General features: G+C 38.4%; 1 protein-coding gene, 1 long non-coding RNA gene and 1 other non-coding gene across 11 annotated transcripts in view; all 3 read left to right on the top strand.

Annotated features, from left to right (window-relative positions):
- Window positions 1-20,283, top strand: part of LOC141960198 (bifunctional heparan sulfate N-deacetylase/N-sulfotransferase 3) — a 73,393-nt gene extending 53,110 nt beyond the window's left edge. For 2 of the 5 annotated variants that reach the window (XM_074905171.1, XM_074905172.1), the window contains 8 exons: window positions 730-912; window positions 2,888-2,984; window positions 3,846-3,969; window positions 7,871-8,045; window positions 8,507-8,677; window positions 13,825-13,934; window positions 14,534-14,636; window positions 15,859-20,079. In XM_074905171.1, the coding sequence (XP_074761272.1) occupies window positions 730-912; window positions 2,888-2,984; window positions 3,846-3,969; window positions 7,871-8,045; window positions 8,507-8,677; window positions 13,825-13,934; window positions 14,534-14,636; window positions 15,859-16,059 (1,164 nt within the window). In that variant the 3' untranslated portion in view covers window positions 16,060-20,079. Of the gene's footprint in view, window positions 1-729; window positions 913-2,887; window positions 2,985-3,845; window positions 3,970-7,870; window positions 8,046-8,506; window positions 8,678-13,824; window positions 13,935-14,533; window positions 14,637-15,853; window positions 20,080-20,111 lie in introns of those variants that run through there. The other 3 variants (XR_012633573.1, XR_012633574.1, XM_074905173.1) reach the window with 3 other exon arrangements.
- Window positions 20,284-23,012: 2,729 nt separating this feature from the next.
- LOC141960197 (uncharacterized) overlaps window positions 23,013-24,781 on the top strand; it is a 52,510-nt gene continuing 50,741 nt past the window's right edge. For 2 of the 5 annotated variants that reach the window (XR_012633568.1, XR_012633572.1), the window contains exons 1-2: window positions 23,451-23,646; window positions 23,728-23,800. This is a non-coding gene — a long non-coding RNA (uncharacterized LOC141960197). Of the gene's footprint in view, window positions 23,077-23,259; window positions 23,347-23,450; window positions 23,647-23,727; window positions 23,801-24,781 lie in introns of those variants that run through there. The other 3 variants (XR_012633569.1, XR_012633570.1, XR_012633571.1) reach the window with 3 other exon arrangements.
- Window positions 23,451-23,581, top strand: LOC141960460 (small nucleolar RNA SNORA24). Its single transcript, XR_012633629.1, has one exon. It is a non-coding gene; the product is annotated as a small nucleolar RNA SNORA24 (small nucleolar RNA).

The raw sequence follows: 24,781 nt of genomic DNA, 5'->3' as shown, positions 1-24,781 counted from the left end.
GAGTGTGAGGGTGCAGTTGGAGCACAGGACTTAGCAGGAGGAGAGTAGCAATTTCACAGTAAGTGTTAGAGGAACAAAATATAAGCAGCCTTATAATTCATGGATATTGAGCTGTTCGGTTTGGGTTTTTTATTTAGGAGTATTTTTTACATAATTATTTGAAAGTACTCAATCGAGTTTCAGATTTTTTTTCATTTGTTTTTGCATATGATTCAACTTTCTGCACAGTGTTTGCAGAATAGCTTTGTAGAAGAGATGATCTACTTATCCTATAAAACAGTTGGATCAACAAGATTTAAATCAGAGCAGTAGAGGTCAGCTATCCTCTTGGTCTCTGACTTCTTTTCCACATAAACAGAGTTCACATTTTTAATATTGCATTTGTATTCCGCTTGAAGTAAAATTGTTTTTCTGTATTCTCCATTAAGTAAATTTACATGAAGACTATATAAATGTTGTACAACACCAGGGTACTATTGTGTATCCTAGTTCACACAGAGTTCACGGTACCTATTCCACAGTTTTGTTCATTGATTCCATTGAGTTGACTTGAGAAGGAGGATGTAATTCAACGAAGAGCAAGAATTGTAAGATCGAGGCAAATGTAATCAAAGTCTTGCAGCGATAAATAAGAGCAAAATGCAAATTAAATTTATATTATCTGTGGTTACACTGCCATCTAGTGATATGAAGAGTCAATGTCTGCTTGCTTTATTTTGTTTTCTGAAGATCAGCATCTTCATGACACATTTGTCTAATTATGGAAATGACCGCCTGGGGTTATACACCTTTGTGAATCTGGCCAACTTTGTTCATACCTGGACAAACCTGAAACTGCAAACTCTTCCTCCAGTTCAGCTGGCTCGCAAGTATTTTGAACTATTCCCAGAGCAAAAGGACCCTCTCTGGCAGGTAAACAAGCTTGCTGATGAAGAGATCAAAAAAAATTCATCTTGATGGTGGTTTTTGTGAAATTCTCTGTTTCAGTTTCTTATAGAGAAAAGCAATAATACTTTCAGATTTACTGCCTGGTTCCATAAAACAGCTTACTAAAGCTTCAGTGTACATGATTGTTTTCCCCGTCGCTTAAATCTCCATAGAAAAGTTGTGAAATTAATATGTATTAAGATGTGTAATTAAAATTATATTTAATTAATTTTATTTGTGACTTTACTTGCTTTAAAATGTGGGAAGTGCAGGAAAGGCATGTTGTGGGGTTTTTTTCCTTGTTTTGGAACTAACAGAAGTGAAGCATTTGACAGAGAGATGTATATGCGTATTTTAGCAGTTGGCCATTTAAAGGCGTGAACTCTTCTCCAAGTATGTGAAGAGGACATCGAAAAAGAGAAAAGAACATTAAGACCATGGATACCCCTAATGCTAAGGTTGACTAGCCAAGTAGAAATAGATAGATGAATTAGAAGGTTATTCACAAAAGGGCTGAGAAATGCCCAAGCCAGAAATTTACCAGCACTTAATACACTGATGTTTTCAGCTCTGCCACTTGATTATCCCACACTGGTAAATAAGCAAATTGAAAATACCAGGAACGGGAAGACCTGCTAAGGCTGAAGCCTGCACTGACCTTGCAGTTGACGCATCTTCAGCCCATCACCCAGCGCTAAGAGCACAGCCCCTAAAGAGAAGCTCCTGCACCAAGTGGTGAACGCAGTCATTTTGCACACACTGGGTGACAGTTCAGCCAATTCAGTGGAATGTCTGAGTGCTGTAGGTACATGTGTCCCAACAGTGATAACAGGTATCCCAAATATCATCCCATTGAGGTGAATTGGTAGTAATATTTTAAGGAGCAAACTTTACTAAATCAAACATAAAAATGTATTTAAGTTTGCTTACTCGAGTGTTTTCTAGCATTGGACACTGAACTGCCAACTTAGAATCTGTGTATGACCTTGCAAATTTGCACCATGAAATTCATGCTGTTATTGAATAAAACTTTGAACTAGGGGAAAAAATGTTAATTTTGCATAATGTTGAGTGAATTAATTTTAAAAATGGGAATTAGCCTGTAGTCAAATGACTTGAAAAGTGAGAATTACTTAGAAAAGACATTTGTAACAGTGACTAACATACACTGAATATGGTGTCTTTTGTCTATAATGCACGACTGAATACAGTTGCATTTTTTTAAGCCTAGAAGATTGGTAATTCGCTTCATCTCATTGCAATACTGCCCAGTAGCATTTCTAAAACAAATATAAACTGTTCCAGTTGTAAAGTGGCAGATGAAAAAAACAAGATTTAATATTATGTACTAATTTGAATTGGAGTATCAGAATATGTGTGTGTGAATGGAAAGCCTTAAGTTATAATGAATTTACTCTTCTAGTTTAAAAACTACAGCATGTGTAGGGTGGTAGCTGTTATGGTAATGTAAAAGAAGAAGTCAGTAATTAGATAACTCATTAGCAATTTCAAGTCTTCCTAACTTGTATGTAATTGATCAATTGATTTTAAATTATTCTCACATCTTAAGTATGTGGGATCAGATTTGTCTTTGGCATAATTCTGCTAACATGCTGACATTTTATAGGAGAAGTGATCTTGTCCCAGGGTCTGTTGAATAGCTGAGGCAACTATATGTATGTAGAATGAAAACCACGATTCTTTAACACGCTTGTCTCATCAAAAAAACCCCAGCACCTAAGAGATACACTTTCTGGCCTGGTTACACTGTACATACCTTTCTGAACCACTGAAATAGTTCTTTAATGATAACATGGGTTTCTGTCATAAAGGAAAATAATATTTTCTGGTAAGAATATTTGTACATTGGAGTAAAACTGGTAATTTATATAAACATAATTTAGGAACCTTATCAGGTGCGATTACCAATTAAATTCTTAGTTGTTCTTCTCCTTTTTAGAATCCCTGTGATGACAAACGGCACAGAGATATCTGGTCTAAAGAAAAAACCTGTGATCGATTACCAAAATTCTTGGTTGTAGGACCCCAGAAAACTGGTGAGATTTTAGTGTATTTCAACAAGATAGGGCATGTGTAACTTCAAATAATTATACTATGCCAATTAATCACTTTTTGCTCAGACTGCTGTGCAGAGATCTTGATCATCTAATAGCATTTTTTTATTTTCAGATATCATCCAAATATAGTTTAATAATGTAAATTATAACAATGGGCAGTACACATATTGAAAATGCAGGGTTCAGTCATGTGTGATTTTTTGGCTTTATGTCAAAATGAGTAATACTTTGATAAAGAGATCAACAAGATAGACAAGATCTTGTCAAAGTGGAAGGAGGAAAGGACAGTCATTTTTCAAACGGTATAGATTCTTAATTGCAAGTTCTTGTCTGTCCTGCATGTGTCTTGTTTATAGAAACTTGTTATTTCATGGCATTTATTTCAAGTCAAGAAGTTCCTAATGGAAAGTTTGAATTCTAAGGCTGTAGTAGTTTATAAATTAACTTAATGGTTAATTTTTTTTTTTGTAATCAGAAAATTGCATATGTGCTTCCTTTCATCTTCACCAATCCCCAATAGCTACTGAGTGCAAGATTTTTAAATTATTTTTGTGATAGTCTCATAAAAACAATAATTGTTTTTAAAACACACATTACAAGTGTGAAAATCAGATTCCAGCTCTGGCACTCCAGTTTCTCTGTTAACTATTTCTAGTTCTTTAAATGTCTTCAATCTCAAAGCATAGAAAGCACAGATTCTTAGGTGACAAAATCAGCACCCTCTCACTGAAATGAAATGGAATAAAGGTGGCTTAGTCCATCCTGTGGATATGACCCCCCCAAAAAAATTGTGTGTGTGTGTATTTTTTTTTTAATCTTGAACTTTTATCCTATTTGCAGGTACCACAGCCTTGTATTTGTTCCTGATCATGCATCCTTCCATCATTAGTAACTCCCCCAGCCCAAAAACCTTTGAGGAGGTACAGTTCTTTAATAGAAATAACTACCACAGGGGGATTGATTGGTAAGATGGGTTATTAGTATAAATATAAAAGTTTATATATTGTGAACAATACAAAAATGACATTGCTGTTGGTAATGGTAAATGTTTATATAGAGAGTGAGATAACATACTAATCTTCAGTATCTTTCTAAAATGATAAATAAATGCAAGTGAATAACAGTCTTACTACAGAATATCATAAATGCACTAACTTTTGTGAGGCTTTTTTGTAAATATCTATATATTAATACATGCAAAACAGTAACAAAAGATGTATTTCTTATTACATGTGCCTTTGAAGTAGGGACAGTAACAGTTGTGTTAGTTGGATATATGGAGGCAAAAATGATGTTCTCATTGGAAATCTTATTTCCTAAGACAAAAAAAAGGCAATATCAGGGAGAGGCATTTTTTCCTTTAAAATAGGATTTAGAAATAGCAATTAGGTAAAAGGGGAACAGGGAAAGCCTCTCAAAATGTTTTACAAGGATTAGGTAATTAGGACAACATTAGTGTCTCCATAAGGTTAGTAAGTGGTGCTATAAAAGAGTATGTATCACTGCCACATTCACGATGGCCACCAGGGAATCACCGGACATAGCTGCACCCAGAAGGTCATTCTTGATGCCCCTTGCTTTCAGAAAGTGCTGCAATATAAAGCACTACACAATGTAAAGCTGTAACATGCTGTAGTGGCCGGGGAACACCAGTAGAAGATTATTGATATTTTGTCTTGTTTTTATTCTCCCCCAGTTTAAGGGAAAATAGTTTTCTTGCCTTTGTCTTTGTGTTCATCTAGAAAATTAACAGGGTTAACACTGTTACATGGTTTTAATGCAGATACATTAGATCCAATTTCTTTTTAAGTCACTTAGTTTTTACAGCGTTATAATTGTTTATAAGTTTGATGAATCAGCCAGTTATTACCAATGTAGAGATGCCAGCTGAATGCCTGGAAATTAGAAAGCTGGCTCCTTGCTATGAATCTTTTGAAGTTTAAAGAAGATTACATGCAAGCAAGGTTCACACTGATGGAGACAGCCTAAGTGCAATGAGCCAGTTCTTCCACAAAATCAATGTTTTCACATTGCTAGAAGACCCCTTTGCTGCTTCTCATTCTTCCTGCCATATCCACTTCTCTAACATGCAGATACAGTTTGATGTGTGCCAAATTACCTTCATCTTAACACAGCACTGGTGCATAAAGCTCAGACCAGGGACACCCTTTTGACTGCTTCTCCCTCTGCAGCACCCATTTGGCTATTTGTACCTCTGCATTACATGCCCCCCTCACCCCTGTCAGGTTCTCACAGTTACGTCTTGGATACTCAGAACTACCTGTTGGTGTAGTTGCTTAATTCTTAGATTTGCATTCTGTCTGCCAGATAAATCTCTCAGAACTTCAGTCTAATAGTGTATTTTAATGTCAGCATGTAATGAGCTTACCAAATGGTAATTAGATACAAGGTCTCTCCTCATTAGTCTGTTAATTGGCTAGGATCCTTTCAAGACAAGAGTATTCACAAATAACAATCAGTCCTGTTTCTTTTCTGGTTGTGGAAATACATCTTTTTTCCAGAGCTGACTCTTAACTTAGTCTTTGTCTGAGCTTACATTTAGACCAGGGCTAAATACAGAAGCAGTAAAGGGTTCTTTCAGCCCTTGGCAACCTCAGTACTGCCATCTTGAAAAAGGTATAGATGTGTATTGTAGTCTCCCAGTAGAGATAACAGAACAGTAAGATGAGACCTGATCTTTCTGTTCTTGAAACAAAAAAGCCTGAATAGATCAGTCACGCATTTTGTTATGTAAGCGTTGTTACAGATTTCATAGACAAGTTTCTCTAAACCCTTCTCAGCTTTGCCCTTGTCATATTTAATAATTGTTTCATGAATGAGGTACTAAGCAAGAGTTCTGCAGTCTATGTTCAGCAGATATGCTGAGCCTATACTTTGTAACCTCTTGATTTCCCACTTGGTGCAATCTCTTTAACATTTTTCAGTGACACCACATCAACTTCTACTTTTTTCAAATTTGCCATGTTATGTAAAGAATCAGTTAACTTTTGCCTAAAATTCGGTGTAGTGCCATATTTAATATTAAGTGTTTCCTTATAATGTTGGAGTTCTCATTGCCTTGGATTCACTCAGTTTACTACCAGGACTTCACTACAACAGCATAATGACACCATACATTATCTAGAGCAGATTAGCCTTTAGGGCCTATTGCCTCTTTCAAAGCTGACCTTTTTCTTTGCTGTTGATGTTCTGGTAAAACATTCTGACGTCACACAGTCAGGTTGACTCATTAGTTTCTAATAATTTTATTTGTGAACATAAATTGGTATGGTTTCATCATTTTAATCAATTCAGCCCTAATATTTTTGGGAAATAGAGTCCATTGTTTGTTCAATGAGAGAGTATCATATTCTCAGATATTTGCATTAGCATTAGGCAGATATAAACACTTAATAAACTAGCAGAGCCATGACAGACTTTCATGCTGTTCTGTTTGGTTGTCCTCTTATTTCAGCTTTTTTACATACACTTTGCTTGTGAGACTAGCAATAACTATGCAATGTTGTAGCAGAATTTTTGAGCGCAGTGTTGAGCATATTATGCAGGGACCTGCCCATCCATCAGCCCTTCACATTACATCATTTAGGTCTCTCTGATAAAAGACAATCTACCAGCTGCTACTTGTAAGACCTTGAATGAATCCACAGCAATGATTCCTTATCTAGTGCATAGAAAATTGTCATCTGAAGGCCAGCCCACTTCACTTGCATATTTCTGATGACTCGTATCCATTCACGTGCCAAAGCAGCACAAAATAATAACTTGGCAATGTTTGTTTATGTATACATAAAAGTTGCACATAAGAATTAACATGTCAGCATCAGGTGTCACAGAGTTTAGGTTCTTTAAACCACTGTAGATTCCTTCCTTGTCTCAAAGTACCCTGTAATCAGTGCCTGCGTGCTAACTGTCTGTCTTGTAAGATCCAAGTCCTAAAGAAGAGTGCGTGTGCATCAGTCCGTTCCATCTTACCAAGTCTACTGGCCTTGACCGCAATGGTCACAATTTCAAAGCCAACAAGAGCGTGCCATTTGTATTAGAAGCAGCTCACTTCTATGAATAGAACAAAGTCTAAGCACTGGAACAAATTTCAGTCCTTAAACATGATCTTCAGAAGAGGTTGTTTTAAATGGCATATCAATACAGTATTTAATTGAAAAATCAAGACCAACATTTCCCATTTATTCTTTTCCCCAACAATAATGAAAAGTGGTCTGAAGGCCATGGATAAAGAAGTCTGTATGTGACATAAGAGATTGCTGGAAATTAACTGCAACTTCACAGCAGATGAGGAAAGCTCACAAAGAAAGCTAAAAGAAATACAACCCTTGTTTCCACAAGAATGTGACTCATAGAACAATAAGTGAAAGATGTTGTTACTGTTTAGAAACCTTGTATCTAACGAGGTTCTGGGGGATTTTTTCAGTGCATCTTCTCCACATAAAAAAGCTCTTTTCTCTTTTGAGTAGAAGCAATTCTGATACTGAAAATCTTTTTCTTACGGTGTTGTACTGTAATTGATGTCAGCAAAAGGCCAAAATTGGAAAACTCATTTTCTACTTTTGACTTTGATAGGAGTTTGCTCTGACTAAAAAGTAAGAATTCACTAATTTTAAGAAGATACATGAATATCATAATGTTTTCATTCAGTTACCAAAAAATAGCTGCAATGTTTAGTTATATGTAGTGAGAAGAAGCAGCCTAGTACCAAGTAAACTTCTGTTTGCTTTTATTTGGCAATTAGGCTATGATTTTAATTGATTATTCTAGAATAAAATGTACTTAACAGATTTGTTAATGTTTGTGTGACTTAAGTAATTCTGAGAATGGTGTTGCTCTCCTAGGTACATGGATTTCTTCCCCACTCCTTCTAATGTCACCACTGACTTCCTCTTTGAGAAAAGTGCCAACTATTTCCATTCTGAGGAAGCTCCTAAGCGAGCTGCTTCCCTCATCCCCAAGGCCAAGATCATTACCATCCTTATTGACCCATCCGATCGGGCGTATTCCTGGTATCAGGTATGCACTTTGAAAAACATGGGCAGGCACAAATCAGGGTTTCCACCTTGAATCTTCTCTGTATATCCTTTCAGTATATGTGTAATATAAATAGAATTAAGAATATATTTTATATAAATATAAAAGATTTGGATAATACAAGATTTTGTCAGTCAGCGCACAATATATGATCACTGACGGGCTGATGTATCTGTCAATGTAAATCTGAAAATCTTTCAAGGGTTAAAATATCAGAAACCACCTTTTCAAAAGTCTGCCTGTAATATAAGTATGTAAAAATACTTACTTACTCAAATAATTTATGTAATCGGCACATAAAAAAATTAGTTTATAGACACAGTTATCCAGTTCATCTCAAAACACAAGATAAAGAAATTTTTGTCAGTAAGACCGACCAGTTTTGTCTTATTTTCCCAACTTTTGTGGTCTGTAAAGTTCCAGCAATATAACTTCTTTTACAGCATCAGCGATCACATGAAGATCCTGCAGCTCTAAAGTTCAGCTTCTATCAGGTGATCACAGCTGGACCTCGAGCCCCATCTGAGCTTAGAGCTCTCCAAAAGAGATGCCTAGCACCTGGATGGTACGCTACCCATATTGAAAGATGGCTAACTTACTTCCCACCTTATCAGGTGAATAAGACTGTAACTTGACATCCTAATCTTATGTATCTACTATCCTAAAAGATTACCTTTGTAAAAGTCTTGCCTACTGAATACTGATCCTCAGGTATATCCTAGATACACAAGACCGTGTTTTAAGACATTGGCTGTGATTCTTCATAGGCATGTTCTAAGTCGTTGATTGACATTGCTAGAGCTGTTGTGACTTAGCATCTTACAGCTGGGAGCTTCTTCTGCAAAACAAATCAGAACAATAATCTGAAGCTCAGGAAACATCCCTGCTTCTTTTTGAACTCTCTTGTACCCTGAACTACCTTTAACTTACAGCTGTATCTCATTTGCTCATGCTTTCATCACCCTTTGTCTGGCTCTTCATCAGTGATGTTGAGGAAAACAGAACCAGGCATGCAGTGCTTTGCGGTCTCTTTAATATCAGATGGTCCTTCTGGCTTCCCAATTGAAAAATTTAAGGAAAATAAAGGGAAGTTTCTCAATAATATTTCTGCCTACTCTGAGTGGTAGCAAGTAACAGTGAACATCATGGAATGTCAGATGGGGTATTGCCCTCCTTGCATGGGTTGAGAAGAGTTTTGGTGTCTGAACACTTTGAGGTGTAAAAAATATATTTTCCATCTGAAATGGGGATTACCACATGGAAATGGATGTGACCTAGTGGTTTTGTAACACCTTAATATTTAAATGCATCCGTGTCTTCACTCTCTCCTTGGTCCTTTCATGCATTAATCTCTCACTGTGATCTGTGATCATAGTAGTAAATAAACGTGCACCTGTGCAAGAGTTCACACACTATCCCACTGCTGTCCATACTGCTTGATTTTTAACACACTTCTGGCACAGTTTGGGCCCATAGCAAAAAGCATCTTGCCAAGCAGTTCCAGAGCACAGCTAGAAAGATAACAAGAACCATTACCATTGGGGAGTGTAGACACAACCAGTTTACAGGTGAGAGAGTTTAGCAACATGGATCCAGGTCATTCTGTGCCATTTGGCCTTGAGACCAGAAATCTGTCTCTGATTTGTTTTAGCTAGCAATAAAGATAAAGCCTTTGTGTATACCAGCGTGTTTGCCATCTCGGGCATCACCAGTTTTTTAGATGAATGCATGTTTTACCTAACATGACTTTTTTGTAACTGTCAAAGCACTGGGTCGCTTTTGCACACTTTGTTTTTGGAAATTCCTTACACATTGCTGCCCATAACAGTGCATCCGCATATCAGAGCCTCTACTGGGAATGATTCACGCACTGAAGCAGTTTGGTGTGTTGGTGCTCCTCATTTCTACATTTGGTATTTGTCACTGAACCTGACACCACAACGTGTTCTTTGTGTTAAGACTGTGCCTTTGGACCTCAAAGGGTGTGTGTTTATGGACCCATAGGTTTCAGTACGGTTGGCACGTATGCAACCTAAAAATTGGATCTCCCTGCACGCTTCTGTTGACATATAACATACAAGTGATTGGGCTCCTTCTGGCCCAGTGTAAGATCAAGCCTCAAAAGATGCACATCCTCAGTCCTGAACATCATATGATATACAAGACCAGGCACACAATATCACCTGATCAGTATCTCCTTGATAGATTTATTTCTGGATTTTTCTGACATTAGCAGTGTGTCTGGCACTACTCCTCACCCAACATTTAAAGATTACTTTGGTTGAGGAAGGTTGGCTGCAATCTGAACCTTCTGTTTATCCAGGACTCGCTTAGCTGAAACAAGTTGGCTGGAGTCTGCACCTTCTGTTTTCCCAGAGAGTGCCAAGGAAGCTCTGGTGCATCTAGCTGGTGTTATTCTCCACATACTCTCTTCTAGGCCAGCCTTACAGACTTCATGAGATACACAGTACTGTAACATCATGATACTCATATGAAATTCTCTACATTATGTTTTCATTAGCTTCTCTCCAAAAGTAATCCATGAATATTGAACAATATGCACTGTATAGATCTTTGCCAGATTTTGCATCCCACAGTGATAGCGAAGAACCAGCCCTGGTAGCCTTATGTTTTCTCTGTAAAAGTGCTAGGGATTAACTTGAATTGCAAAAGCAACGATATACAGTATGCCATAGCCAAACTAGTTAGCAAGTTCAAGGAACTGCTGAAGCATAGAACAGTTATATAAGACAGACCCAAAATCAGCTCATCTTAAAAGTACAGCCTTATTTAAAAAAATAAGAGCCTTTCTTCACCAAAAGAGCACTCGCCCACACTAGCAAAAGCTATCTACAATTTTTAATGCTGTATAAACTTGAGGGTCTCTACACATATGACTGAAGTCTTAATGTCCATTAGGAAGTCATCAGGCATACAGTAAGTGGTAGAAGTAGCAACAGGAATAGGTAAGGTTCCCCTCTTCATTAGAAAAATGTTAGCACCACACTTGTCTTGCATGGTAATGTTATAATCAGACAAAGCCAATTTTTATAAAAATATATATTTTTATTTGCGTTCAATCAGTTTAGGGTGGGAAGCAATAGGCAAAGCAGCGCTGGGTGCATGGAGAGCCGCAGCTCTGCCACACGCACCCCGAGTTCCAAAAAGCAGCGTTTTCTATACTCTTGTGCCATTGTCTTTAACCAGTCTCCTCCTGTCAGATATTTGTCCTGCTCTTTTCCATTGGGTCATTTGGGTTGCTGGGGTGCATGTCCTCCTCCTATTGGGTCTTTTGAAAGTCTCGAAGCCTTGGTCTCCTGGCGTGCTTTTCTCCTATTGGATTTTTTTAAAAGCCTCATGATTTAATCCTTTTGGCGGGCTTTTCTTCAAGCAGCAGTTACATGTCAGCTCTAGGTGGGATGTCTGAGACAGGGTTACATTGTTCCAATCCGAATGGCACACTTTACATTTAATTGTTTAACATTTACAGATCATTCAAGTGTACCTACCTGATTTGCCCAACCTAGCAAATTAGTTACAATAGTTTATTACAGCACCCGCCTTGCTTAATTTAGCAAATTAGTTACAATAGTTTATTACAGTAAGAATCTGCAAATCTCAGAGTACTTTACAAATTTGGTGTTCAGATCTTTAGAATTTTGATTGGCTTAGTTTCTTATAAGTCATACAGAAAGTCCTCTTTGGTCTGGCCACCACGACAGATCTCTAAAAGTTCAGGAAGCTCATGTCTCTTAAATTAATTTCTCAGCTACAACTGATTGCTTCAGTGCAGCCATATAGAAGAAAAGCAGACCTAGCATGACAAACTCCCTCATGAGCCAAAAGACATGCTCATGCACCAGCCCTATAGGAAATGAAGCTGATTTTGCAACAGCCATCATTAAATGGCCAGTCTGAAGCTGAAGGACTCAAGCTGTTTCTAAGCTGTTCTCTTCTCCCAACTGTCTTTCTTGCTCCTCTTCCACCATGGTGACTTTTAGATACAAAGTAAGGTATAGTGGGAGAACAGGGACTCAAACAATCTCTTCAGCTGTCAACAGTGTTACAGTAAAATGATCAATACTTTGGAAAGTGACACAAAATACTTCATCTGTAGTATTTTCAATATATATGAATCTATCTACTTTGTAAAAATAACACTATTTAATTTTTCCACTTCACCAATACATAAAATGCCTTGGATTTTGAGGAATTTCATGAAATTACATCTTCCTGAAATCAGGATATGGATAAATCAGTACAAGTAAGGAAAAATTTTGCCTCAGTTCCTTAGAACCTCCCTGAAGGTTGAGAGGGAACATTTTTTGTTACCTGCTCCCTGAGAATGTCAGGAATTTAAATTAATTTCCACTGGTAAAGCTTTTTCTTATGTGTCTTTTTTGGGGTGGCAGAGGTGGAAATGGCACAGATAGTTATCTCTACGTGTTTTTTACATAGTGAAGGAAAAAAACCCTCACTCCTTTCAGATGGAATTATTCCCTGTTTAGGATGTTTTTTGACCTCTGTGCAAATGAAGCACTTAAGGCCTGTTTTCAAAGCTTATGTCTCAGTAAAGCAGGGAGTTCATTTTTGGACTTAGGCAGTCATCATGCATCTGATTGCAAAGATTTCTGGAATGAGCTACTGCTTTCTGAACAGCCTGATACTTCTACTAATCCACATCTCTAAATCTACATGCTATATATGGGTAATTCCAAAGAGTGATCTTTCAAAAGAAAGTTTCTTCCTTTTGATTATGTTCTGAAACCTGATAATCTTGCAGACCTCTAGGTTTTATCCAGTCCTGGAAGGAATCCATATGATTTTAGCCTCTCTGCTTGCATGGAAATGTAAAAACAAGCTTCAGCACTGCTTGCAGAAGGAGATTGTTGAGCTATCTGCAAATCTATTTCCCCTCTCCTTTCCATCACTAAAGGACAATGGAAAAAGTGGAGGTGTTTCCATCACAGGAAATGAGTGCTTCATTAATCCATTTGGGACCTTCCTTCTCTTCCAAGCCTCAAAGACACAAACTTGCTGCACCATCAGTGTGTCATTTGGGCATGGCAGCACATTTGATAAAATTCTCGGATAGTGTCTGTTTCCCTGAAGACTGATCTTCAGGTAAAAGGGTGGCCCTGTCTGAAGTAGCCTACTGTGAGTGTGTATATGGTCGAGCACATGAAATGAAGGAAAATAAATTACCTACCAGTACAGAATGTATATGCCTGCCTTAAGGTCCTCATAACATCTGCCTTTATTCCTGTTCTCAAAGACCTTTTTTTCATACAATTTTGTATTGTTGTATGGGTTTAGGAGTAAGGCATTTCACCTAACATCTACTTACTGGTTTCTGTCTTTCCGGTCATTTCTAGTGACAAGCTTTTCAACATTACTGTAACATATATATGTATATGTTTGTGTCTATGAGAATTATTTCTCTAGACATTAATACCTTTTTTTTCTTGGCCAGACAAGTCTCACTCAGTTTCCTGCCAATATTTCTTATCTTTCTAGATCCTTCGCAAATATTTCTCTGTCACAACAGCTTTCAATGTAGTATCATTTCAGATTTAATTAACATGCCATTTACCCTGCTCCCAGGTCATTAATGATGATGACAATTAAAACTGGACCAATTATCATTCTCTGGGGCAGTACTGTCCATATAATGAATGAGTTTGACAGAGGTGGAAGTTTCAGTTTGAAGCTTGAAATAATGAATTTTAAATTAAACTTCCATTTATTTTATTTGTTGTAGTTGCTAATTATTGATGGACAGCAGCTGAGAACTGACCCGTCTACCGTAATGGATGAAGTACAGAAATTTCTGGGAGTCTCTCCTCATTATAATTACTCTGAAGCCCTAACGTGAGTTAAATTTAATCATCATTTTCACATGTTCCTATATTCCTAAAATAGCAATTAGTCTATAAGCAAGCTCACTACAAAATAAAGCCTCCCTTACTTTTTTGAGCTGTCAGTGAGATGTATTCTTCAGTGTCTGCAAAGAACACAATTCAGGGTTAGATTTTCTGTGAATTGTCCACTGAGCCACTCAGTGTAGAGTTTGACTGTTACAGAAGTACACCCCTGATAAACGGACAAAGTTAATATTGTTTTGTGAGAACTGCATATGAATTTTGAATGAATTGAAAGGAATTTTATTTCCGTAAGTGGAACATGGAGTGCTGACATGCATAACCATAAGGGAAGGGGAATGAGTTTCTCTTTATTTTTGACATTAGCTGCAAGACAGATTAAGTGGTATCAATTGGGAATGTAACATCCACCCTGTACATCATAAATACACATGTACACAAATCCTTTGGGTTTTGACATTTAGATTTGGTTGGCCTTAAAATAAGACCAATAACCTCAGGTTTACTTTTTTGAGTCTTCATTCTAAACTTGGGAGATGCATCCTCCTTACAGTATCTCACAGCCTTTACATAAAATATTTGTTTCAGATTCGATTCACATAAAGGTTTCTGGTGTCAGCTCCTGGAAGAAGGAAAAACAAAGTGTCTTGGAAAGAGCAAAGGTAGAAAATACCCTCCTATGGATTCTGAGGTAAACCATTATGATCATTGACATTATACAGGGATTCATTTGCCACATATGGGACACCACACGGACAAAATCATAAGGAGGGAAAGAAGACAAAATTAAGTAGACATTAATTATTTGTCTAGCTTTCTCTGCAAATGAAACATTTAAGATACTTTGGAGTGCATAAACTTTTTCAGTTCTTTATTTCAAATGTGAAGAATTTAAGTCATTAAAAAAACTTTTAAAATGTGGTATCCCTTAGAAAAATAAACTTGGCACCCCTAAAGGTCCCTGAAATTCACTTGCAAACCTGTCCCCTTTACTTAATTGACTTAAGCAGCAGAGGTTCCACAGTGCATGGTTCTTTCTCATTCATACTCAGATATGTGCATTTGTGTCTGGTCCCTTGTCTTTGAGAGTAGTTAGACCATGACAAGTAGTGCAGACTCTCATATAATCTGGCTTTAAGAGAGGTTAGGTTCTGTTTCTATGAATTTTATTAATGCTTTCCCCAGACAAATGCTCAAATAAAGAACTTGCATCAGATCAAGTGCTGCAGCCTGTACCCAATAGCAGTTTAGTCTCCTATTCTAGCTGTAACTTTCACATTTATTCTCTTCTGTATTCTCATTTCGTTTAGCCTGACTAAAACACAAGTAAAAACTTACAGTTTGAACATCAGTATTAATGTGGCAAGTAAGCCAGGAATTTTTTCTCACAGTATTTATATGATGAGTAACTTTACATCTATAGAATCATACTGATGTAAAATCACTGGGTGAGAAGGCTTTTGGCCAGAGATCTGACAATACTGTGTTTGTTTATTGTTGTATTTTTCAACTCTAAATACTCATGAAGATGGGGTTACTGATTGATATATGCCTACATACAAAGATATTTTAGAACAATTGGTTTCAATCACACTTCAGTAAATTCAAAGTAACTGCATCAGCTTTAGTGTGATTCTTAATTTACATGACTATCTGAGAGTAGAATCAGATCCTTTGCCTTGACTTCCATGTTTGTTTTGGATAACCGTTTTTTCTCTTGAAATTACCTTTTACAGTTCAGCTCCTAACTGAAGAGCTTAAACTTGCATGCAGTAGATAGCATAAAACAATATAAATTGCATAAGATAAAGTTTTGACACAGGTAAAACAAACTTTGAAACCTAGAATACACAGCACCTTTAGTACAGCATTTTATTAAATAAAAATATCTCCTTTTTTATCCATCAGTGCAGGGCTTTTCTGTCAAGCTACTACAGAGATCACAATGTGGAACTGTCAAAACTCCTACACAAATTGGGACAACCCCTGCCATCGTGGCTGAGACAGGAGCTACAGAAAGTAAGATAGCATTGAAAAAAGGCTTTTTGAAATCTCTCTTCCACGCTTCAGTCGTCATGCCTAAAGTCTCCAGTAGCTACCAGAAGGTCTTGTAAGATATACCTCTTCAAAAAAAGAGTAAAAGATAGAAATTATTTCCATATGCTGGCATGTGGATTGTGAAAAGACATGTGTTTCTTAGAGCTCTGGTGGGCCAAAACTTTCTCATAAACATTTCTGGCCCTGTGGACTTGTGGACTACTGTGCACTTACATGGAAGTTATTTGCAACTGGTATAAGCTTCAGAGATACACGACCTATCCAATTTCACGGTAAATATTTACGTTATTATGTATCAGTTTAAAAGTATTGTGTCTCATGTAGGTTCTGTAGCCCATTGTTAGACCTCTGACAGTTTTTCTTACTATTTGATTATTGCCTCGCATAAAATAAGAAAACTTAATGTAGCACAAAATGCCAAGTGTACTTCTACCTTTGCTAATACCCAAAGTATATACTAACAAGGGTGAGAAGTACTGTTATCATATATGATTTAAAATACACAAAGCAAAATCTGGAAGCCACAGGCAAAAGCGGTGTAGGAAAAAACAAACACACACAAAAAACATTATCTATGATTATAGCCTGTAACAACAAACCCTTAGAACGTGGTAAGGGCCTTTGTCTATAATTACTATGTATGATTTTGTACTAACTGAAATGACAAAATACAGAATATAGCCATTATCTGAACGGAAATTTAATTGGACATGTGAAGCACAAAAGTTGCAGTATAAGCTTTATGAGCAGTATTATACTTCAACAGTTGTGAACCAAACTGAAGCAGTGCAATGAACAGGCTTTCACTCCTGACTTCTGTGAGCAGTCAGATCTGGACACTGCACTCAGGGCTTACAGTGCTGTGAATCAGGAGTGATTCCACTGAGATGCACTAAAAACTCATAAAGAGCAGAAACAGAACCATACTTAGATCGCCTTAATTTGCACCACTATTTTTTCATCAATTTATTTGCCTTCAATCTATGCTTTGTGTATTCCAAGATTCCTCAACCTGATCAAAATCGTAGCATATTTCAGTAACCTTCAGTTTATGTCAGCTGCAAAAATCTATCAGATTTTCAGATGAAGATACTGGTTCTGGATCCAGACATTTTAAACATGTTTGGTATTCTATACTAGGAATAAGCTTTAGGGGGAAAAAAACAAACACAGTGTGTAATCATGGTAGAAAATTACACTCTAATCATGGAAAACAAAAATATCCAGCCTTACATTTATGTGATACATTTCAATGATACATCTGGCAATGCATCAGTTTAGATGTGAGATAAAGTCTAATTAATTGTACTTAGAAGTTGAGAGAGAAAAATCAATGAAAACTTCAGCTGAGTATGGCCTTAATGCTTCTCCACTGAACTTTGGCTCTGAGTGTTTCTAAAGGCATGAAGAGGTAATGAAAACAAAAGAGAACTACAGTACTAAATGCAATGCTTTTTACAGTAGCTCTATAATGTTATCATGATTTGTTTTAGGGTGAATAGTTAAAAACATGCATCAAATGGTGGAAAAACTTTCTATGTCTCAGTGCTGTTTTATGACATTTATGTAATCATATAATTTAACTTTCAAGGTAATGGAATGGAAACCAGTCTGTTATTCCCTAAATAGAAAACAGATGTTGAAATCCTTACTGTACCTCTAACTGGTAATCTTTATTATTTATTGATTTTGTCTGTGTAATACGTGGTTTTGATAGGCCTGTAAAGAAAAAATCTAGACAAATTTGCTGTATATAACAATATTCTTTACGCAGCACATTTTTGCTAAGGGAATATGCATGATTAATGATGAGGACCTACTAGAGTAGACATTTTTTAAGATGAACATCTTTATTATTTATTAGACAGAATGAGAATTTTCATTTCACTTTAAATATTCACTGTCATATGGATTTGTCCCAAAAGCTGACTTGTCTTAAAATACTTCTTATTTGATAAAAGAAACACTCTGGATTCTGAACATCTGTAAGAGCAAATACTCTGCATGCTGTGGACAGCTCATATGTCCTGCAAGGATCTATATGGATTTCTTACAACTAAATTGAATAACTGGAGAAAATACCTGGGGTTTTTGTCCTGGTATGATTGATTTTACCCTTGATATAACCTGATACGGTATCACTCAAACATTTATTTAAAATCCACAGTGATTGCATGAAGCTCCTGTTTTGTGCACTGCTGCCTCAGTTACTTCATGTTCTTCAGTGCATCAATTATAAAACAAGAAAATAGGAAAAATCTTGGGTACTATCAAGTGCCTGAAGTTTTCATGGTGAGAGGACCCTCTGCATAGAAATTTGAGTGCCTCCTATGTGCAGGAGGAATGGGCTTCAGCCACATTCATAGTTCATTCTTTGTGTTCAAGAAATCCCTTTCTGTCTTCTTTCTCTGGGAAATCAAAGCCCCCACAGAACGAGAACGAGTGGGCAGTCAAGGACAGAGTGATAGGGACATGCCTATCGGTTGCATTGTCCCTCCAGAAATTTTACAGCAGACTAGGTGACATGTCTCAGATCTGTGGACTACTTCTGTGAAGTCCTCTCTGAGGTACAGCAAGGAGCCCCTACAACTGTTGGTGATCTGGTAAAAGAGCCAAACTACAGTCACCATGCAGCACAGGGAGGATAAGCCCCCCACATGCATGGCATTAGCCTTGGGTGGACTAGGCTTGGTTCGGCAACTAAACACAAAGCTCCACCTCCAGGAAGGAATGCCATGGTGGCTCTCAAGTGCTGATGAGGAACAGCAGGGTGGAGCTCTCTTATTGTCCCAGTGCCCTTCCTAAGGGAGGGAACTAGGAACAAAATGAATGAGTTCCTAGGGATATCTACAGTGGATTCTTGTGGTAACTTTACCTGAATCAATACTTACAAGCAAAGTAGTTCAACCTTTTGGTCCTGGAACTGTGCATCTGAAAGGGCATGATCTTGAATCAGCCTAAGTCAAAGCTCCTGTTGAGATGGAGAGTTAAGCACTAGCATTTTTTTAGAAAAGGTGCTGCAGGATTAGCTTCTTGTACTCTAGGTGGGCTACTCTCAGGCAGCGAATCAATAGAGAAGTAAAGGCAAACTGCTGGAGCTCTTTGCAGTTCTGAATTTCTGATATTCACTTATTACTTGCTTATACAAAGATGGTATGAAGCCAATTTTGTTTTTCTCCAGAACCATTCTATTTAAATATGTTCTTACATTTAAGGGGAGACTTTAAAAACCAGAATTACTTTTAATGTGCATACAGCTTGGTGAAGAATGGAAGAGTGTGAACAAAGCATGCAGGCAACAGCTAGATGTGTTATTCCCCAAAACACAGGATGCACATGAGTACAGCTGAGTAAGCGAGTCATACAACATGAATTATCTGACAAAGTTTAACCTCTTCTATTCACATCTTACCTACAATCAGTGTTTGATTTCCAGAAATAGATTATCAATATTAACACTTAAAAACCACTGATTCATTACAATTAATTTATATTTGCTAATCAAAGTTAGATGTTTTATAGTGGTTGGTAACACAGCCATGGTTTCTTTTCCCCTGGTAGATAACTGCACAAGCAATTTCTTTAACAAATGCTTGATTATGTGAGCTTCACATCTATTTTCATAAATACGATTCTGAAATTTGCTTTCTGCAGACATCTGTGCCATTAAAAATCAATATGTGATTATGAGCAGAAAGTGACCATTAGGGGGGTTGTAAACACAGAGCCTGATATGAAATCACTTACTTATTTGAGCAAACATTCCTGAAAATACTGTGATACTTTCCCAGTTCTACTTGTGCAGAAAGAATTAGTTTCAATGATTTGCAGACTATCTTGTACAGAATATCCTTTTTCATTGCTTAAAAATGTGAAACTTCCTCAGGAAGAAATTAAATAGATATTTCAATGTTTATAGATGTAATACTCTTGTCATTCACATTGAATGAAAATTGCTGGAAACATTTTTCTCAAAGTTTTTTAAAATAAAAAATAGATATTATTCTGATAGTGGCATGGTATCTGAAGTGCAACAATAAACTCTGATAAGAAAATGTAGGGCTGTGTGGAAGTGATTTTTGTGTTCACAGAAGTTGTCCTTTTCCAGGTTTGTTAGCAGATATTGCAGCTTGACACTGATCTACAACACAATCCAGGAGCATGGGAACAGCATGAAATGTTTTCTGAAATGAAAAATATTGCTTACTGTCTCTGTGAGTGAATATTACTGCACTATGCAGCTGCTCTTTTACTGCTTTTGCTTCCTGCTTACTTTTTATTTCTTGTGCCAGAAATCGCTAATGTGCTGTAGAAACATTTCCAGAGCTTGCTATTTTTAAGATAACAACCAGACTTTATTCAAATTATTTGCCTTGGGGTTTCAATAGTTGTGCCAATGCATCAGCCTTCACAGACATAAGAAAACCTCTCTTAGGAGAAACTTCTAAAGATGGTATGAATGTCCAAAGGAAAATTCACTGTTATCAAGAAATTCAGAACAGAAAAGTACACTATCTAGCTGGGCAAAAGCTGCTTAATATCTTCATAGAGGTGTAGAAAGTAGGAAACCTATGTTAACAGAATATTCCATTCGCTACAGACAAATGATGCAACCTATAATTTAGAAGTTACACTGCTTTTGTAATACCCATCTCTATAATCTCTAAGAATAACTAAAGTGGAACAGTGAAGTAATAGCAGGAAGGTACTAAGCAAAGGAAAAAGATCTTTGATACAAGTAACACCTGCCTGACTTCTGTCTCCAATTTATGTGCTTTCATTTAATGTTTCTTTTCAGTTCTTCCAGTCTCAAAATCCTTAGAGCGCAAAAGCAAAAGACACTTTTTTGCCTCTGTAGGACCACATGGATGAAGCAAGCACAACAGTCAGCATCACAGGAAAGATCACAGGAACAGGAAAGTAATTAACAGCTGAAACCAAGGGCTAGGGAAACCTGAATGGAGGAGAAATTTAGACAAAGGGTGATAGATTTGAAAAGCATATAGTGAGCTTAAGTCTTCACTGCTCTGTTTTCTGTCAGGTTACTTCTTTCTTTCTTTTTTAATACAGTATGTTTTTTCTTCATTTCCCTTTTTCGGTTCTGATCCTCTCTCTTAAGAAATTCAGATGGGAAATAAGGCTCTCATACTTCTAATTGCTCATATGTCTGTCTTGACTAGGAGAGCTGTCAGACTAGTAGTGCAAGGTCACTATCACCTCTCTTCCAGAGGATATGACATGGACATGGTTTAGTTCAACCATGATGTAGGGGCTTGGTTCAAAATTACTAGTTCAAATCCTATAATCTCTGTTATTGAGGAGATCAGAGAAATGAGGTCCTTTCTTCGAAATCTTACAATTATCTCATCAAGACTGTCTGTCCTAAGTAAAGCTCCTTTCTTCAGCTAAATTCTGAACCAATTTACTCCTTACAAAAAAAAAAAAAAGAAAAAAAAAGAAAAAAAAAAAAACAAACATTTTTTTGCATAAGTTTTTATACAAACACAGTACATACATTTTAGCTATAGATCTCTGTCTGGAAGGAAAGCATGGGCTAAAGGCAGGAGCCAGCTCTTTTATGCACATGATAGAGTGAAAATAAAATTCCTGAACACAAACAGTGCAAGGTCAGAACAGCTGAGGTTTAGTTTATGGCACAGGTAAGGACATAGTCACAGGTAAGGGCATAGTAGGACTGTAGTTTGTCTCTGCACTTCTGTACAATCTTAGCAGGATTATTCCACAACACTGGCTAATAGTTTGAAGCAGTAATATTACATCATCATCATCTGAAAATGATGAAAAACAGTTAATGTGATAGATATGCCTTAAATAATTTCCTATCTTTTCCATGGAAAAAGAGGTAAGAAATGTGTATACTAAAATATGAGCCAAAAGGCAGCTTCCTGCACTACACTAGTCATCACTTCTAGCTTCTTCTTCAAAATCTAACAATTCAAATACAGAATCATCCTTCTGTAGCTGATTGAGCCACATTTTCTGTCCCCTGGCTGTCAGTTCATTGGCATCTGGCCTGCAAAAGCCAAAATCGCTTGCCTCATCTTTCCAGTACACCCATGCACAGAACAGAAACTCACCTTATGAGGTGCGGCCTTTACCAGAGAGCAGCTTTTGCAGCCTGTGCCCAGCCCTTAAAAACTGCCCTTCACTGCACTGAGGATGACTGCAATAATACTTAAATTAGGATGCTGTGGTATGAAAGGTAAGGTATCTAGAGATTTAGGCTTGACAGTAGGAAGCATTTCTTTACCAAGAGGGTGGTCAAACCCTGGAAGAGGCTTCCTATAGAGACGGTCAATGCCCCACACCTGTCAGTGTTTAAGAGGCATTTGGACAATACCCTTAACAACAGGCTTTAACTTCTGGTCAGCCCTGAAGTGGTCAGGCAGCTGGACTAGATGATTGTTGTAGGTCCCTTCCAGAAGAGAGTTATTTTCTAACTAAATATGAGGGTGTGAGAATTTGGTGAGCATTAGCCAGGTACACTTGCTTATATGGACTGGAAAAGGAGAATTACCGTGTTTACCTAAAGGGATGCCTTCATTTTTCTAGCCCATCTTTCACAACCTGTTCTCTCTTAGTCCACAGTTATCAAGTAACAAATAGTGATTTAGCATTTAAGTCCCATCATATGACTTGACCAAGAATACATAGGCATACATACATATGTAGATATATCTCCGCCTACGTCTAGACAGCAGCATCACTGTCTCGAGCGGCTGAAGAGAACCGTTTTGGTTTGGGGAGCGACTGCAGCCTCTTTTCCATGGACCCCTTAATCCAGTTTCCCCTGGGGATGCTACTCCGGGGTTTCTGAAAGCACACTAAAATGTTCATATCCTATCCGCAGTTGGCCCTCCCGCGCACTCCCCCCACACCTCGGTTCATCACTAAATTCGAGGGGGGGGTGGGGGGGTGGGGGGTGCGTGCTGGGGCTCCGCCCCCTGCCCTCCGCGGCGGGGGCGATGCCCCGCCCTCAGCCCCGCCCCGCGGGTGGGCCCCGCCCCGGCAGCTGGCCCGCCTGTGCCCACTTCCCGGCGGCGCGCGCTGAGGTGGGCAGGTGGCGCGGCTCTGGGGGGGACGAGGGCTCTAGGGGGACGAGGGAGGCGGCGGCGGGAGGGGGACGAGGGCTCTGGGGGGACGAGGGAGGTGGCGGCGGGAGGGGGACGAGGGCTCTGGGGGGACGAGGGAGGCGGCGGCGGGAGGGGGTCCTGATGGTGTGGGCGCCGGCGCAGCCGTGGGGCCTGGCGGCGCGCTTTTCTCCACAGGCGCGGTTGGGGCCGAGGGGAGCCGCGGGGGCAGAGGAGCGGAGCGAGCGGCAGGTGGGCCCCGTGGCGGCGGGGGGGGGGTTGGCGGGCAGGCCGTGGTGAGGGAGGGAAAATGGCGGCCGCCACGTGGCGGGGGGGGAGGGGCGGGAGCAGGCGTGATCCATGACTCCATGGGGGCTGCCGCCTGTGGCTGTCTCCCTTCCTAGGCATGGAAGAGCAGCTCCTTGCTGATTGGCATAACTTTTACCGTCTTGTGGGTATTAGTCGTTGACTGTAGCAAGTAACAGGCCGAGTCGGCTGGGATGGTTGGCGCCGTGAGACTGGCTGTCTACACTTCTTGTGGCTTTCTGTTTGGTTGGTCTTCTGTTTTCTCCGTTATTTTCTCGGGAAGCGGTTAGAGCGTAGTCTTTAAACGTGTTCTCTCATTTTTCTTAGGAGCGCAGAAGCTGCAAGTACAGAGACGCATCGTTGCCGTTAAAGATCTTCCCCCAAAAAAGGATGTGCATGGGTATGTGCTACGTAATAAACTCTTAGAAGTGAGATTTTGGGCGGGAATAATACCGATTCGATAATTTATGTTTAGCGACGGAACTACTGAGATTTGCCTGCTGAAATCAAAGTATAAGCTTGATGTTTTGTTTCTAAGGCATGTGTCGTTTGTATGTGTGTTTTATTGGCAGAAAAATACAACTGAGTGCATAAATTAGCGTGACTAGGAAGAATTGAGCTTGTGTGTGGAAATTCTATCTAGGAATAGTGGATTATGATAAAACGCACATTGCCAGTACTTATGCCTGCCAAACTATAGGCATCTGAACCCACAGATGTCTCGGGGATGTCTGCACAAGGAGAATGTCTTTTTCAATAAGTACATTTATGATTTAATGTAGGGAGTACTAAGAGTAATCTGCAACTGCAAGAGCAGAGTAAGATGTCAAGTTGATACCAGTACTTTTGTTTTAGAGTAGTTTACAGCTCTGAGCAGAGTTTGCTGTCTTGTATGTGTTTCTGGTAGCGATATTAAACTGCCTCAAACTTGTTTTCACAGGGGAAAAACACTCTTGAGTTGTGATGACAGAAGAAGATGAGGCTAAAATCCACATGTGAATTCTAGAAGTAGCTGTTGACTAGAACTTTAATTTTTACTGAGGGGAGGGTGGATCTGTCTTCTGGAATTGATGCCTTTTGTGAGCAATATTATTTATGGTTATCAAGCAGCGCTAGCAAAAACTGACTTTAGGCTAGGTTTTAATCTCACTTTAGACTTAACAGAAATTAATAAAGTTCAGACTTTGAGCCCAAATGAGATATTCTGCAGTCCATCTCTCAGCTTCACAAGGAGCAGCTGGAGTGTAGGTTACTGTGCCTAAAATTAGCCTTGACTGCTTATATACAAATAAGAGTTAAGACGACTAGCTCATTTTGTGCTGCTTTCAGGGATCTCCTGCTGCTATTTTTAGGCTGTCACCAAGTCTTAAGCAGTTCCAAT

The sequence above is a fragment of the Athene noctua genome, chromosome 4, assembly GCF_965140245.1.
Source record: "Athene noctua chromosome 4, bAthNoc1.hap1.1, whole genome shotgun sequence".
Lineage (NCBI taxonomy): Eukaryota > Metazoa > Chordata > Aves > Strigiformes > Strigidae > Athene > Athene noctua.
This window is presented reverse-complemented; position numbering and strand designations above follow the sequence as displayed.